Raw genomic sequence first — 16,330 nt, forward strand, 5'->3', positions numbered from 1 at the left:
ACTAATTCCCCCGATGTGCTGAGGGGTGGGGGGGGGGGGCGCGCGCAGCGCCCCGGTGCTAATGACGAGCTCGGCTCGTCATGCAGCACGGTGGCGCTATGCTCATGACGAGCTGAGCTCGTCATCACCACGCCCGTTCCAATGGAACACCCAGCACAGCAGGGGAATTATCCCCGCGTGGGCGAGGTGCAACGGTCATGACGAGCTCAGCCCATCATGAGCACAGCGCGACCGTGCCTCATGACGAGCTGAGGTCGTCATGAGCATGCAACGGGTTAAAGGGGGGTAGTGAGGGAATAATCTGTTGCAGAGGTGGTAATTGGGGGGTGCCAACAAACATTGTCGCACAGGGCGCCACCAGCGCTAAAGCCATCCCTGGCTATTAGATCTATGATGTGTCTCTTTACAACACCCATAGAAACCAAACTTTGTGCACTACTGTAAGTCCCAGCATTCAGCCAGTGTGCCTCTGTATGTGTGTGTGTCTACATGACTACTGTAGCAACCAGCTAATGTTGTGTGTGCTGTCCTGTGCAGGATACCCCCAGCATGCAGCTATAGCCTGTAAGTGTAGGAGTGCAAACAGTTTTGTAATTCTACACAAAAGCCCACCAGAGCTCATGGCTTCCAAGTGTGCTTTCATGCAAGACAGACCCAGGAAGCAGCTACTGCCGGTGTGCATACAACGCAACACATACCGTGATATGATATGTTTGTATGTGCTCTCATTCGAGGCTACAATAGCGGCCTTGAGTTAAAATAACCTGTTCCTTTACAACCAACAGTGTGTGTACATACAAGGCAGCTCTAACAATTGGTGTGTGCGTACACATACAAGGCAGCCTTAGCATACAGCGTTGTGTGTCTTTATTCACCAAAAAAGAGCCCAGCATGTCTTTATTAAAGCCATCACATACAGTGAAGCCCCAACCAACCGCAGACAAAATGTAGCCCCGACCTAGAGTGTATGTACTCTAGTCTAGACCTTGCTGCAAGCAGTGCTTGTTTGCTGGTGCGTAAGATAGGCCTAGTAGCAAGCTACCACTTCTCACTTAGAGGCCTGTTCACAAACTGCATGCTGTAGAGCATGAAGTAGTATTACAGGAGTACACCTTATGTGCTACGAAATCTTATTCGCAAACGTATGGCGACACATTTTCACCGCTCATCTTTTCTGCACCTCAGCGCACCTTTCCGTAGTAAACGTGGGAGGGACCAGGGCAGTGGCTGGAAAATGGGGAATATTTACTACTAAATGTGAGGGGGTTAGTGCCATTTAAAGGGGGGTCTAGGGAGGGACAGGATAATGCAAACCAGTCCACAAAAATTAAGACCATCGCTATTCACTAATTACACTTCTGACGTTACTCCAGTCCTTAAGGTGTCTTTAAGCAGACTTAAATGTACTCCTGCCCAGCCTTGGAGGAAGTCACACAACACACATGGCCAACCCCATGTACTTTGCCACATGTTAAATTAATTCAATTATTTTGACATTTAAATCATATACATATATTTGTTTTGTGTTAAAGAATGTATAATTATTTGATTATTTTAAAAAGTAAAATAAACATAATAAAAATGTAAACAAAAAATGAAATTAATATAACCTAACTACTAACATCTCCCTCACTTTCAATACAAATAAATATGTTAATGAGAGTGACACTTTTAAAATTATTTAAACATATTTATTAATATATTTAAGTAATTTATGCAGTAAGCATTTAATTTGAGTAATGTTCTGTAACATTATTTATCCTAGGTTATTAAATATTTTTATATTAATTTATGTTTAAATCATACATACTTTTTATGATTGTTTTTAAAAGAATTCTAAACTTAAATAATTTTCCCAATACTTTCCACAGAGAGAGCTCTGCCACAGTGGAGAGATCGCCATCTCATATAATGTGTAAATTTACTAATAGTAATTCCTGTGTTAGGAGGCCCCCATCCCTAATTCAAGGGGGTGGAGACTTGTAAATCTACATCTAGTTGTAAACCTAGACTTGGAAATGGTGAATAGCAAAAAAGTGTAGCGTTACATGTAGGTGTAGTAGTAAATACGCATGAGTAAATATACATGTGTATATTTGCCTTTGTAAATAGCCGCCTTATTTTATTGTGTAAAGGTTACTTGGTCACTTTGATGAGTGTGAATGGACTGAGAGAAGCATCGAGTCATCTTGTGCAACAGGCCATGTTTCCTCACAGGGTGTTCTCACAGGAGACTTATTTTGAAGATGAGAGGGTAGACCGCACTGGGAACAGGCCCGGACTGGCTGTTGCGGGCACCGGGAAAACCCCCGGTGGGCCGCATGGTTGGGGGCCGGTTTTGGGCCCCAAGGGGCCGTTTTTGTTAAAGGACGTTTTTGCAAAAACGGCCCTGTAACAAAAACGGCCGAAAACCGGCCCTTGCACAGAGCGCGGTCCCCTCCTGTGTGGGGGAGGGGGGCCGGCGGAGCACTTTTCCAGGGCCGGTTCTGGTTTTCAGTCCGGCCCTGACTGGGAACAGCTCCAACACCCACCGACCACGCACGCAACCTCAACTCTACCCTCTCCATCACTAAGCAGGTCAATGCTGTCTCATCCTCCTGCTTCAACACCCTCCGCATGCTCTGCAAGATCTACAAGTGGATCCCCACCGAAACAAGAAGAACGGTCACCCAGGCCCTCGCAGCAGCAGGCTGGACTACAGAAACGTCCTCTACGCAGGAGCCTCGGCCAAACTCCTTCAACGCATTCAGAACGCCTCTGCACGCCTGATCCTCGACATCCCTCGCCGCAGCCACATCACACCCCACCTGAGAGACCTGCACTGGCTCCCTGCCAACAAGAGGATCACCTGCAAGCTCCTTATCCACGCACACCAGGCACTCCACAACACCGGACCAGCATACCTCAACAGACGACTCCGCTTCTACACCCCCAACCGCCTTCTCCGCTCTGCCGACCTCGCCACAGTCCCCCACATCCGAAGAGCGACCTCCGACGGCAGATCGTTCTCCCACCTCGCCGCCAAGACCTGGAACACCCTCCCCATCCCCCTACAGCAGACCCAGGACCTACTACCCTTCAGAGGACTCCTCAAGACCTGGCTATTCGAGTAGTTGCAGCATCCTCACCCCCCACCCCCAGCGCCTTCAGACCCTTACGGGTAAGTAGTGCGCTTTACAAGTGCTATGATTGATTGATCAGGCTGCTTGGATCAGTCCATCGCTAGAGCCGTGGCTGGGTAATGTTATCTAACAACATGAATTCCAATAGTTTGTGTTGTGTTCTTTCACGGCACCTTGTTGGCAGTAACTCGCTTCTAGCGGGCGACTCGTTAAGTCTCCTGAATGAAGTCCTCAGTGATCACTAGTGACCTGGTTTGGATCTGTGATGAATTATGTGAAGGTGAAATCCACTAATTGTGCGAAAGTGCCTTGTCAGCCTTTCCAGTCCCACAGCTTTTTAGGGTTAACGGGTATGTGTAAAGAGTGTCTTGGTTTAGGAGAATGGACACTTAAGGTTGGAACTGGAGGCAGATGAGGAAGTGAAAGTCTGGTGTGAACTCTCACCTGCTGTATCACCTCTTGTGTCCTGTCCTTCTTTCGTGTTTTCATTTTTCTTAAGAATTGTATTTTCTCCAGTTTTCTAGAACCATAGCTATAGTGACAAAGGTTACAAAGAAAGGGTAAACCCAAAATCACTGGGACCCGGTACAAGCGAGAGGCTGTATGTCCTCCCTGCTTATCTTCATGTCTGATAACACACGATTCCATCATCACCTTTAATATCTATGCATCCCGGCTGTCCGCAGTGAACACTTTCCACTCTTTACAAGTTTCAACTGGGTTTTACATCGTTTTACATTCTTATGCAGCAGGGATGAACAGTCAGCCCAATTATCACCTATTTCTCTGCATTGCTCACGAGACATGAGCAGTACTCTCTACTTGAAAGCTCGTCGTACATTTTGGTACCTGCCTTGAACACTATACAGCACTTTGTGCTCTCTGTAGTGGACCATTTTTTCTGACATATCGATCTAAGCAGCTGGGTCCCACTTGGCTACATCTTTGGTCCCATTTGGATTTCGAATATGCTTTATTGGAGGTGGCTCTCCTGGGGAAGGCATTACTATGCCGAAACGCGTGTTAAGACATCTTGGAAACCACCCTTCAATCATTGAAATCCATGAGATTCTATTGTTCTAATCAACCATATATTTTTTGTGCATCTTGGGTCAGACATCATTTTAATGCCAGTCTCTTCAACAGTACTTACTTTACTGTGAACTCTTGTGTTACATGGCAGAATAATTATGTACAGATGTTATGTACTGTGACAAAAATAATTGTTTGTTAATTGGCATGCGATTAATATATGCCCTATTGATTTACTGTGATATTGATCACCGCTTATATTCTATTTTACCTCACTACCTCCCCTGAATCACCATCCTTCCCCTTTCCTTCTCCTACTGGGCACTTCAATGATGATGTTTTTATGAAAGGCCTGTCCTTCACTGTCTTCCTTACAACCTGAAAGCTATGTTCAGTGTGATTAAACAACACTGTCACATATATCCTTGTTTTGATTGCTTATTTAAATATTACCGTATTTTTTCCATTTGTCACTGTTTTGATGTTCTAATACTGGGACCACCTTAATATATACTACAGTGACAAAGAGCCACAAAGTCAATTTAATGGTCAACCCACTATCCAGGTCTGTTCTGCGATCTGTCTTTCTCCTGCGCTCCTTACTTCATCAGTATATGGACATTGGTGTGTTCTGCATCCAAGCGACTTTTTTATTCCTTCATCTCATGGCTGTTTCTTCCCTGTCTCCCTTCCTTTTTGCTCTTAACCTTCTCCATGGTGATCCATCTTTCAATTGTCCCCTCTCTCTCCACTCCTGCAGGTGCTGCAGTCCCAGCTGGACTCCCTGCGCCAAGGCCACGAGAACATCAAGAGCAGCTGCAGCTTCACGGAGCAGGCGCTCAACCACGGCACCGAGACAGAGGTTCTGCTGGTGAAGAAGCAGATGAGCGAGCGGTTGAGCGAGCTCGCGAGTCAACGCTTTCAAGAGCAGCCGCACGAGAACGACCAGCTTGACTACATCGTGGAGACGGACGGCATTCGCAAGTCTATCCAGAACCTGGGCGTGCTGATCACCACAAGCGCCATCGCCCACCAAACTGTGGCCACGGGAGAAGGCCTCCGCCACGCCATTGTTGGGCAGCAGACCTCCGTCACAATCACCACCAAGGACAAGAGTGGCGAGCTGGTGAAGACTGGCAACGCCATAATCCACGCGGAGATCGCTGCGCCCGATGGCAGCTTTGTGGAGGGGGAAGTGGTGGACAATAAGAACGGCACCTATGAGTTGGCCTACACTCTGAAGCATGAGGGCGAGTTCGGCCTCGCCATTCTCCTTTACGACCAACCCATCAGAGGCAGCCCCTTCCGGGTGAAGGCCGTGAAGCCCTCCGACATCCCACAGTCCCCTGATGACGTCAAAAGGAGGGTGAAGTCTCCCAGTAGTGGGCACATACGTCAGAAGGCGGTCAGGCGTCCCTCCAGCATGTACAGTACGGGGAAGAAGAAGGAGAACCCCATTGAGGACGAGCTCATCTTCAGGGTGGGTGAGTAGTGGCAAAGCAATCCTGGAAGGTGTGCGGCTATGTGCAGATGAGAATATGATCCAAATCCAGAAACGGAAGTGAGGTCATAAAACCTAGTAGGAAGGAGTTCGGCTATGTGCAAATGAGAATGAGCCAAATCCAGAAATAGAAGTGAGGTGACAGTTCCTTCTAGGAAGGGGTTCGGCTATGTGCAGATGAGAATATGAGCCAAATCAGAAACGAGAGTGAAGTCATGAAACCTAGCAAGAAGGGGTTTGGCTATGTGCAGATAAGAATGACCCAAATCCAGAAATTGAAGTGAGGTCACAATACCTTCTAGGAAGGGGTGCGGTTATGTGCAGATGAGAATATGAGTCCAATCCAGAAAATGAAGTGAGGTCACAGTACCTTGTAAGGAGGGTTGCGGTTATGTGCAGCTGAGAATATGATCCAAATTCAGAAATGGAAGTGAGAGGTCACAATGCCTTCTAGTAGGTGGTGCGGCTATGTGTAGATGAGAATATGAGCCAAATCCAGAAACGGAAGTGAGGTCACAGTACCTTCTAGGAAGGGGTGCGGCTATTTGCAGATGATAATGAGTCAAAGCCCGAAGCAGAAGTGAGGTCACAGTACCTTCTAGGAAGGGTTTCGGCTATGTGCAGATGAGAATATGAGTCAAATCCAGAAAAGGAAGTGAGGTCACAGTACCTTGTAAGGAGGGTTGCGGTTTTGTGCAGATGAGAATATGAGCCAAATCCATAAACGGAAGTGAGGTCCCAGTACCTTGTAAGGAGGGGTGCGGTTATGTGCAGATGAGAATATGAACCAAATCCAGAAACGGAAGTGAGGTCACAGTACCTTCTAGGAAGGGGTGCGGCTATGCGTAGATGAGAATGAGCCAAATCCAGAAACGGAAGTGAGGTCACAATACCTTCTAGGAAGGGGTGCGGCTATATGCAGATGGGAATATGAGTCAAATCCAGAAAAGGAAGTGAGGTCACAGTACCTTGTAAGGAGGGGTGCAGCTATGTGCAGATGAGAATGTGAGCCAGATCCAGAAAAGGAAGTGAAGTCATAAAACCTAGTAAGAAGGAGTACAGCTATGTGCAGATAAGAATGAGCCAAATGCAGAAACGGAAGTGAGGTCACAATACCTTCTAGGAAGGGGTGCTGCTATATGCAGATGATAATGAGTCAAAGCCCGAAGCGGAAGTGAGGTCACAGTACCTTTTAGGAAGGGTATGTCTGTGTGCTGATGAGAACATGAGCCAAATGCAGAAACGGAAGTGAGGTCACAGTACCTTCTAGGAAGGGTATGTCTGTATGCTGATGAGAACATGAGCCAAATCCAGAAACGGAAGTGAGGTCACAGTACCTTCTAGGAAGGGTATGTCTGTGTGCTGATGAGAACATGAGCCAAATGCAGAAACGGAAGTGAGGTTACAGTACCTTCTAGGAAGGGTATGTCTGTGTGCTGATGAGAACATGAGCCAAATGCAGAAACGGAAGTGAGGTCACAGTACCTTCTAGGAAGGGGTTCGGCTATGTGTAGATGAGAATATGAGTCAAATCCAGAAAAGGAAGTGAGGTCACAGTGCCTTGCAAGGAGGGGTGCAGCTATGTGCAGATGAGAATATGAGCCAAATCCAGAAAAGGAAGGGAGTTCATAAAACCTAGTAAGAAGGAGTATGGCTATGTGCAGATAAGAATGAGCAAAATCCAGAAATGGAAGTGAGGTAACAATACCTTCTAGGAAGGGTATGTCTGTATGCTGATGAGAACATGAGCCAAATGCAGAAACGGAAGTGAGGTCACAGTACCTTCTAGGAAGGGTATGTCTGTATGCTGATGAGAACATGAGCCAAATCCAGAAACGGAAGTGAGGTCACAGTACCTTCTAGGAAGGGTATGTCTGTGTGCTGATGAGAACATGAGCCAAATGCAGAAACGGAAGTGAGGTTACAGTACCTTCTAGGAAGGGTATGTCTGTGTGCTGATGAGAACATGAGCCAAATGCAGAAACGGAAGTGAGGTCACAGTACCTTCTAGGAAGGGGTTCGGCTATGTGTAGATGAGAATATGAGTCAAATCCAGAAAAGGAAGTGAGGTCACAGTGCCTTGCAAGGAGGGGTGCAGCTATGTGCAGATGAGAATATGAGCCAAATCCAGAAAAGGAAGGGAGTTCATAAAACCTAGTAAGAAGGAGTACGGCTATGTGCAGATAAGAATGAGCAAAATCCAGAAATGGAAGTGAGGTAACAATACCTTCTAGGAAGGGGTGCAGCTATGTGCAGATGATGATGAACCAAAGCCAGAAGCGGAAGTGAGGTCACAGTACCTTTTAGGAAGGGTATGTCTGTGTGCTGATGAGAACATGAGCCAAATGCAGAAACGGAAGTGAGGTCACAGTACCTTCTAGGAGGTTAAATAACCGTCTAGGAGGGGGCCTTGGCTGTATAGTTAAATAATCCTTTATTGTAGCTCTCTTTTAGGATAGATGAATAGGAGAAGATAGGAAGTGCAGATGTAGCCCCACCAGGAGCAAGCTCCAAGCAGCTCAGCCTGAGTTCACCAACTGACACTGTGAGCCAGAGAGACAGCCAGGGATTCCATGATGTCATGGTACATTCTAATAGTGGAGAACAGTAGAGAAGTAATTTACTACACATCCTCCTTCCTTAGGGAAAGACAGCAGAATAGAGAGAAAGATAGGCAAGATACTTCAAATATAACATTTGCATGAAAGTACAAAATGAGATACACAAAATCTAATAATGTACAAGAGGTATCATGAGCAGAAACACAAAAATATGCTAAATATTAGATGAAAATAAATACAATAAGATGCTCCATTTTACTAAATTTTACTACTACATGCCTCACCCCCCTCCCTTATGGAAACAGAATAAAGAACAATGCAGCAAAGAAAGGTGGTCACGCTCACAACCTCCCCATACATGGGTACACCACAGGGTAAGCACACTGGTAAACAAAGATGAGCGTAGACACAGACCCTTGGGAGAAATACAACAGGGGTAAAATTCACTCTAGACAACCGGACTATTTAGTGGAGAACAGTAGAGCAGTAATTTACTACAGGCTGCATGCTCGTCTCGTACAGGATGTCAAGGAAGAGAGCCAAAAACATACCAGGAAGTGAGGTAAAATGACGGGTACAGAAGGGAATGGCTATACAAGCAGATAAACATATAATATATTTAAAGACTGTTAAGGAATAGAACCAATGCCAGAAAAGGAAGTGACTTAAAACGCCAATCGGGAAGGGGTGTGGAGAAATGAGGACATGCAAGATAAACTCACAATCAGTCTCAAGAAATAGAGTGAAATTCAGAAAAAGACATATAATGAAACTGACATAACACTGAATCTGGGCACGAACAGGGATATACGCAGGATGGGCTGTTACTAAGATGGGAGTGATTTAATGCACAGTCACAACCCACGGAAGGATCTGAATTTAATGCAGAAATTGTTTTAAGCCGAGATTTGGGTAACATCAGCCAAAAATTCAAACAATGGGTTGAATTACGTTTCAGTCCAATGGGAGGTATCTGCTCAGATTTAAAATAAAGCTTAGAGACGGTGCATACAGGAAGCAGGAAGTGAGTTATTGCTACAATTCAAGAACAGATTTGGCTCTAAGCAAACGCAAGAAGTGATTTAACAGGAAGCGAAATAACATCACCGTCCAAGTGTAGATGCACTTGTAAATGGAGAAGGGGGCAACATATGCATTTCAATAGAAAAGAAAGAACCACCGTGAAACAGGAAGCAGTGTATCGAGGACTGGGAAAGAACTATACAGGAGACGGGGGTAACTTCACTGCTGAGGGAATGGAGCATTTCCAAAACCAAACAGGGCATTTGTTCTTTAACTTTTGACTTCTGAGGACCCCCACATAATCATTACTGGGACCCAGGGACCCCCAGTGAGTCCTTAATACAAGTCAGGGACCCGACCTAAGCATTTGAACTGCAAAACAAAACCCAACAAATACAGAGGGAGAGATGTGGAGCCGCGGCCAGGGCGACTGACCCTGGAATCTGGGTATCACGGTTCGATCCCCGGCTTCGGCGGCAGGTTAGCCCAGCACCTTGCTTAATCTTCCCGACGGCCCCAGCGCCTAGAGACCCTTATGGGTGATTGTCGCCACTTTACAAATGTGGATTATTATAAAAACAAGCATTCATCAAAAAAATGCACAAATAATTCAATATTTTATATATTTCGCAAACAAATATAAAAGAATCAAAATGGTCATTTTAATAGGGAGCTTGAAGCATTTCTAAATTGAATTGAGACCACACATCGCCCATTCTATATTCTGTTTGATGCAATTGTACTGCTCTCACAGATCAACCTGAGCACACAAACTGCATTTGTAGCCTCCAATTTCAAGTTCCCTCACTTTTGTAGAACGTTTTTTTTTTTAATTCAAATAAGTTTTTATTGGATGTTTCAGTTGCAAATAAAATAAAACACAAGTAGTACAGACTTAAAGACATACATTGTTACAGAAGAACAGTACAGTTCAATAGAGCGAGAGGGGTAAAACGGAATGTACGGTAGGTTACACAATAATAATACATACATCATCATATATACATCATTGGTCATACAGACAACATTAGTCGGCCTATCCAGTAGATTATAGGTAGAGTGCAATGATCTAACAGGGTAATACCACACTGTCGGGTTGAGGTGGTGTCAGAGCAGAACAAGAGCTTCGGGGGGGGGGGGGAGAGAATACCTAAGGTGGTTTATGGGTGGTGAAATAACTGTCACGGGTAGACCACATCCTTTTCATAGGGGGGCGCCAAGGTGATTGTTGGAGGGCTATGTTGTCCGCACCCCTGAGGCTAATTATCCAGTTGAGCCAGCAAGCAAAGGTAGCTTTGCTAGAGTCCTTCCAATTACTAAGGACAATTTTAATAGCTGCAGTGAGCATGAGATCAAGTAGTGCCCTGTCGTCGGTGTGGAGAGAAGGCTCTAGAGTGAATCCGAAGGCTAGGTACGGGGGTTCTCTGGATGGGGAGATGGGGAAAAGTTTAGTGATAAAGTCAAATATCTTGTCCCAGAAGGGGGTTACGCAGTCGCAATGCAAAATAATGTGTGCTAAGTCGACTTCCGCCCGCTCACAGTTCCAGCAGAAGGCGTCTTGGGTGATGTTATGAGCGTAAAGACGCGCCGGAGTCCAGAAAGTTTTATGGAGGAACCAATATTTGGTCTGGGATAAAGTCGGGCTAATTTTGTGTTGCATGCAAGACTCCCAGGTATTGGTCCAGTCCGCTTCCGAAATTGGTCTAGATGACAATTCAGACCAGAACTGTGTGAGTGGTGCAGTGAGGTTGGTCTGTTGGGGGCGAATAAGTTTGTAGAGATGGGACACTTGATGTCCTAGTCTGTTTAACCTACTAAGGTAAGATAGCAGGGAGGGTGGAGTTAGAGAGAGTTTCGCTTTAGAGAGAGCGGTTTTTATATTTAAGAAGGTGTAGAACTTAAGAGGCGCAAGACTATACGTAGTTTGTGGGTCTCTGAACGGGATAGGGTAAGACCCCTTGAATAGTTGGTGAGGGAAAAAGATGCCTTTCTTAACCCACTGCGAGTTCTGCAGGGGTTTGCCCTTGTATAGTATGGATCGATTATAACATTAAGACTCCCCATCTGAGTGGCTAACACTATGATCTAGAAATTTGTCGATTTTAAGAAGTGCTGCTTTGGTGTTACGAAAGATTGATTTCGAGTGGGGTAACATGTTTAGATTGAGTGAGAGGGCCGCAGCGGGAGTGATACCGTTTAGGATCGCTTGTTCGACTTCCAGCCAAACCGGGGTGTAGTTCCCCTCGGGGGCTAGCCAGTGGGCACCTTGTCTTGCAAGGAAAGCGGTCTCATAGCGCCTGAAGTCCGGTTGGTGGACCCCTCCTGATGACTTGTCTAATCGTAATTTTTTTATGCTGATCCTTACTTTTTTCCCTTTCCATGAGAAGTTGGCGAGAGTTTGATCAAGTTTGTGGAAGAAGTCTTGGGTGAGGGTTAGGGGGAAGCATTGAAATAAGATAGTTCACCAGGGGGAGATCATCATTTTGATGGTCTCTATTCTGCCCCACCACGTGATGAAGCGGGGGGGACCATCCTTCTAGCTGGGTTTTTATTTTAGTTAAGGTAGTCTTCTCATTTTGTTGAAGGGTTTCCAAAAGGGAGTCCCTAAATTCAATCCCCAGGTACTTGACAAATCCTGATTGCCAGCAGAGTCCAGAATTCCCCAGCATGTCTTTAGTGGTTAGGATGTTTAGAGGTTTGACTTCCGATTTCTCCCGGTTGAGTTTATACCCTGAATGGGTGGAGTATGATTCAATGGTGGACATCAAGGCGGCGATGGAGGGCTCCGGGGATTGAGATACTATCAGGATATCATCCGCATACGCGGCTAGTTTAACGCGGGTATCTGCAAAAAGTACTGCTTTAATGTTGTCGTTCTTTTTAATGTACGCAATAAGGGGTTCAATTGCAAGGAGGAAGAGTGACTGGGAGAGGGGGCAGCCCTGTCTGGTCCCCTGTTCCAGGTCGAATGGATCTGACAGTGAGCCATTTATGGCAATGCGAGCGGATGGGGAGAGATATAGGGCCATAACCATGTCTATGAAGGTGTTACCTAGGTTGAAGGTGGACATACAATGTTTAAGAAAGAGCCAAGATACTCTATCGAACGCTTTCTCCACGTCCAGGGTAATGGCTACGGAGGGAACATCAAGCGCCCTGGCTCTTTCTATAACATGGCAGAGGAGCCTCGTGTTGTCGTTAGACATGCAATGTTTTAGGAACCCAACCTGTGATGTACTGGTTAATTTAGGGAGGAGTGAGTTCAGTCTGGCCGCGAGGATTTTGGCGTAGATCTTGCAGTCTAAATTTATCAATGATATAGGTCTATAGTTTTTTGTCAGTAGCGGGTCTTTCCCCTCTTTGGGTATAATAATAATGGTGGCTTCACTCGTTGATATTGTTACCCCTTTTTTTGAGGCAAAAGATTGGAACAATTTTAGTAGGGTTGGGCTTAATGAGGACCTGAGTTCTTTGTAAAAACCGGCTGAGAAACCGTCGGGCCTGGTGCCTTATTGCGTTTGAGGGTTTTAATGGAAGCCGAGACTTCTTGTAGGGTGAGCGGAGAGTTCAACGACAAGTTATCAGCGACATTGAGTTTTGCAAGGCAAGTAGTTGGAGCACGCTTGAGAGTCGAAGTCTAATTTATTTTTGGAAAGAGCCTCGTAAAAGGACTTGAAGGTGTGGAGAATGAGGTTTTGTTTAGTTTGGACTGTGTTATTTTGATCTTTGATTGAGGCAATGTTGAATTGCCTATTCTTATGTTTTAAGTAGGATGCCAGTAATTTCCCTGCTTTGTTACCTTCGCATATCCTCAAGGACTTGAATTTATTAACCCAGACCCCCGCCCTCCTACTAAGAATCGCGTTATACTCTTATTTCATTTTAGTGAGGTCGTTTAGAAACGAAGTATTGTGAAGGTCCGCAGCGTGAGCTAGTTCCAGATTCTTAATATCTCTTTCTAAAACAACAAGCTCTAAGTTTAGTGTCTTGTTAGTTTGTGCCCAAATACCAATAATCACCCCTCTTATTGTGGCTTTAAGTGCGTCCCAAACGTTCGCAATTTCGGAGCCCGGAATATCGTTCAAGGCAAGGTAGTCTTGTATGGCTGCTTAGATTTTTTTTTTATTATTATTATTTTCTGGTTCTGTGAACATATCATTGTTGAAGCGCCATCTCTTCGGGGGAAGGATAGATCTGGAGCCTACTAATTTCGTTTGGATGCTGGAGTGGTCTGAGACCAGTTTGGGGGCAATATTGGTTTCCTCAATAAGGTGGGTGAAAGGGCTATTGATAAGGATATAATCGATCCTGAAGTAGGAGTTATGGGGAGTCGAGTAGAACGTGTAATTACGACCGTCAGGGTGTTGCAGGCGCCACGAGTCTTGCAAGTCAAATTTAGAGCAGAGGCGTTTTAAACTGTTGTGCGATCGGATGGGGTGGTAGGTGCAATTTGATTGGCGATCAATTACTGGGTCTAGGGGCAAGTTGAAATCTCCCCCAACTATAAGTAGTTCATCTTGAGGTTTTTTTCGAGTATAGGGGAGAGAGAGTCCCAAAAGATCGGATCATCCCCATTAGGGCCATAAATATTCAGAACGTGGATGTGATCATCGTTCTTTAGAAGGTGAGCCATGACTAATCTGCCATCGGAATCTGAGAGTGTGATACTAAGGAAATGTTGGATTTTTTTGCAATAAGAGTAAGGACCCCTCTCTTTTTGTGTACTGCTGAGGAGCATAAAGTGTGTGAAATCCAGTGTTTGATAAATTCAGCGTCCTCGTTAGACAATTTGGTCTCCTGGAGAAGGAAAATGTCGCCCTTGGATTTGGCTAAATATTCTAGGACTTTCCTCCGTTTAACTGGGTGATTGAGCCCTTTGACGTTTTTGGAGACAATGTTAAGGCTTTCCGATATAGACATGGTGTGGGTCATGAGGCTGTATTGAGTCGCTTGTGGGTTGATAAACCTACTGAGTTAAGAGTCACCGCATATTTGGCTACGCTAGCTGGCTTGGCACGGCTGAAATGTTTTTGTAGGTCAGAAAAGGGCTGGAAGAGCATGTGGCAGACATCAACCATAAGCATTTCGTTTGTTAGAGGTCTGTACTGTTGCAAATAAAAGGACACAGGAAAAAGCAAAACAAGAGCACAAAAGGCATACTGAAACAATCCAAGAATTTTCTCCCGCTCCACCTACCCACCCCATCACCCTCCCAACCTTCCCCCCTCCCCTCCCTCCCCCCTCCCCTCCCTCCCATAACTAGAGTGAAGGAGCAGCGACAGCAGTACCGTCCAAGCTCGACGTGGGGTGAGACTAAGATGTCATCATAATAGGAGAAGTCGTGATATCTATCTAATGATTTGTAACGGGGCATAACCAGGGTATTTCAAGCTATTGGTAAAGAGCCTGCTAATAGTGACTATAGGCAAGTCTTACAGCATGGACTTTCCCGGCTCCCCAAAGTAACAGGGGTCATCCTAACAGGAGAGAACATTAAAACAATAAGTCGGGCTATTATTTTGCATTTTGTAGAAGAATAACTCTTAAGCTAATCTAAGCCATTGGCAAAGCTCCTGCACAGGCAATAGCTGGTCACACTACGGATTTAACACTTTACAGGACTATAACATTATGGGAAAAGCAGCAGAGCCCGGTGACCACGCAGGGGTCACAGGTGTGAATGTTTCCATCTCAGAGCACATATAACAGTAAAGTCTTGAACATGGATCTTCCGGTTCCCCAAGTACCAAGAAGGAGCAGCCTAAGGACGTAGCATGGGGCCCAAAAGTAGGTGAAATTCGGTCCTACCTGACGGCGAGGGTCACTTTGGATGCTGGAAACCAGCTAATGTAACATATAACAGTAGTAGTCACAACTACAAGTTTAACGCTTTACAGGACTATAACATTATGGGAAGAAAAACGGGCCCGGTGACCATGCAAGGGTCACAGGTGTGAGTGTTCCCATTTCAGAGCGTATAGAACAGTAAAGACATAGGTAAGTCTTTGGACATGGATCTTCCGGTTCCCCAAGCAGCAAGAAGGAGCAGACTAAAGACGTAGCATGGGGTCCAAAGGAGGGTAAAATTCGGTCCTACCTGACGGCGGGGTCACTTTGGATGCTGGGGACCAGCTAATGTAACCTAGACCTGAGCTTACCTTTTGGACCGATCTGACAAACTTAAGACCCATCTCCCTCCTCCCTTTTCTAGGGAAGCTCACTGAGAAGTTTGGAAACCGGCACTTATCTAAATACATAGAAAGTGCGGGGGGACTTGATCCTTCCCAATCGGGGTTCAGGCCCAGGCACAGCACTGAGACCGCCCTGCTGTCCGTCGCTGACGATCTTCATATGCTACAGGATAAGGGTTATTCCGTTATCCTTGTGCTTTTAGATCTGTCAGCGGCGTTTGACACTGTGTCACATGATATCATGACCTCCAGACTAATTGACATCGGTCTGGGAGGCAAGGCGCTGGCCTGGTTAAGGAGTTTTTTCACCAAGCGCACTCAGAGAGTCATACTGGGTCCTTACCAGTCAGAGGAGGTGGAGATCTCAAAGGGGGTGCTGCAGGGCTCCTGTTTGAGCCCAATGCTTTTTAACATCTATGTGGCACCCCTAGCTAACATCATGAGATCCCACGGATTCATCCCTGTATCGTATGCAGACGATACTCAACTCCTCTTCCCTTTCAAAATCATGACTCCCGAAGTGCGTAACTCCTTTGCCCGGGGGATGAAAGAGGTGGCTTACTGGATGGCAGCAAACTTCCTTCAGTGTAACGTCTCAAAGACCGAGGTGATGCTCTTTGGAGAAGCCAAACGACTGTGGACTCCTGACTGGTGGCCTCAAGACCTAGGCCCAGTCCCTGTGCCCAAAGGGGTAGTGAAAGACCTAGGAGTCAAACTGGATCAGGAGCTCGCCCTTAAACATCACACTAATCAAGTGGTAGGCTCCTGCTTCCATGTTATTGGTCTTCTCCGTCGGGTATTCCCCCTGTTACCTGATACCACCAGGAAAACTCTAGTTCAGTCGCTTGTGTTGAGCAGACTGGATTATTGTAATGGTTTGCTGCTAGCCGCCAATGAGGG

The 16,330-nt window shown here is 45.8% G+C and overlaps 1 protein-coding gene across 2 annotated transcripts in view; it reads left to right on the plus strand.

Moving 5' to 3' along the window:
* TRIM3 (tripartite motif containing 3) overlaps positions 1-16,330 on the plus strand; it is a 288,298-nt gene that overhangs the window by 199,702 nt on the left and 72,266 nt on the right. For both annotated transcript variants that reach the window (XM_086933707.1, XM_086933708.1), the window contains exon 6: positions 4,915-5,638. In XM_086933707.1, the coding sequence (XP_086789833.1) occupies positions 4,915-5,638 (724 nt within the window). The remainder of the gene's footprint in view (positions 1-4,914; positions 5,639-16,330) is intronic.

The sequence above is a fragment of the Lissotriton vulgaris genome, chromosome 8 (assembly GCF_964263255.1).
Source record: "Lissotriton vulgaris chromosome 8, aLisVul1.2, whole genome shotgun sequence".
Lineage (NCBI taxonomy): Eukaryota > Metazoa > Chordata > Amphibia > Caudata > Salamandridae > Lissotriton > Lissotriton vulgaris.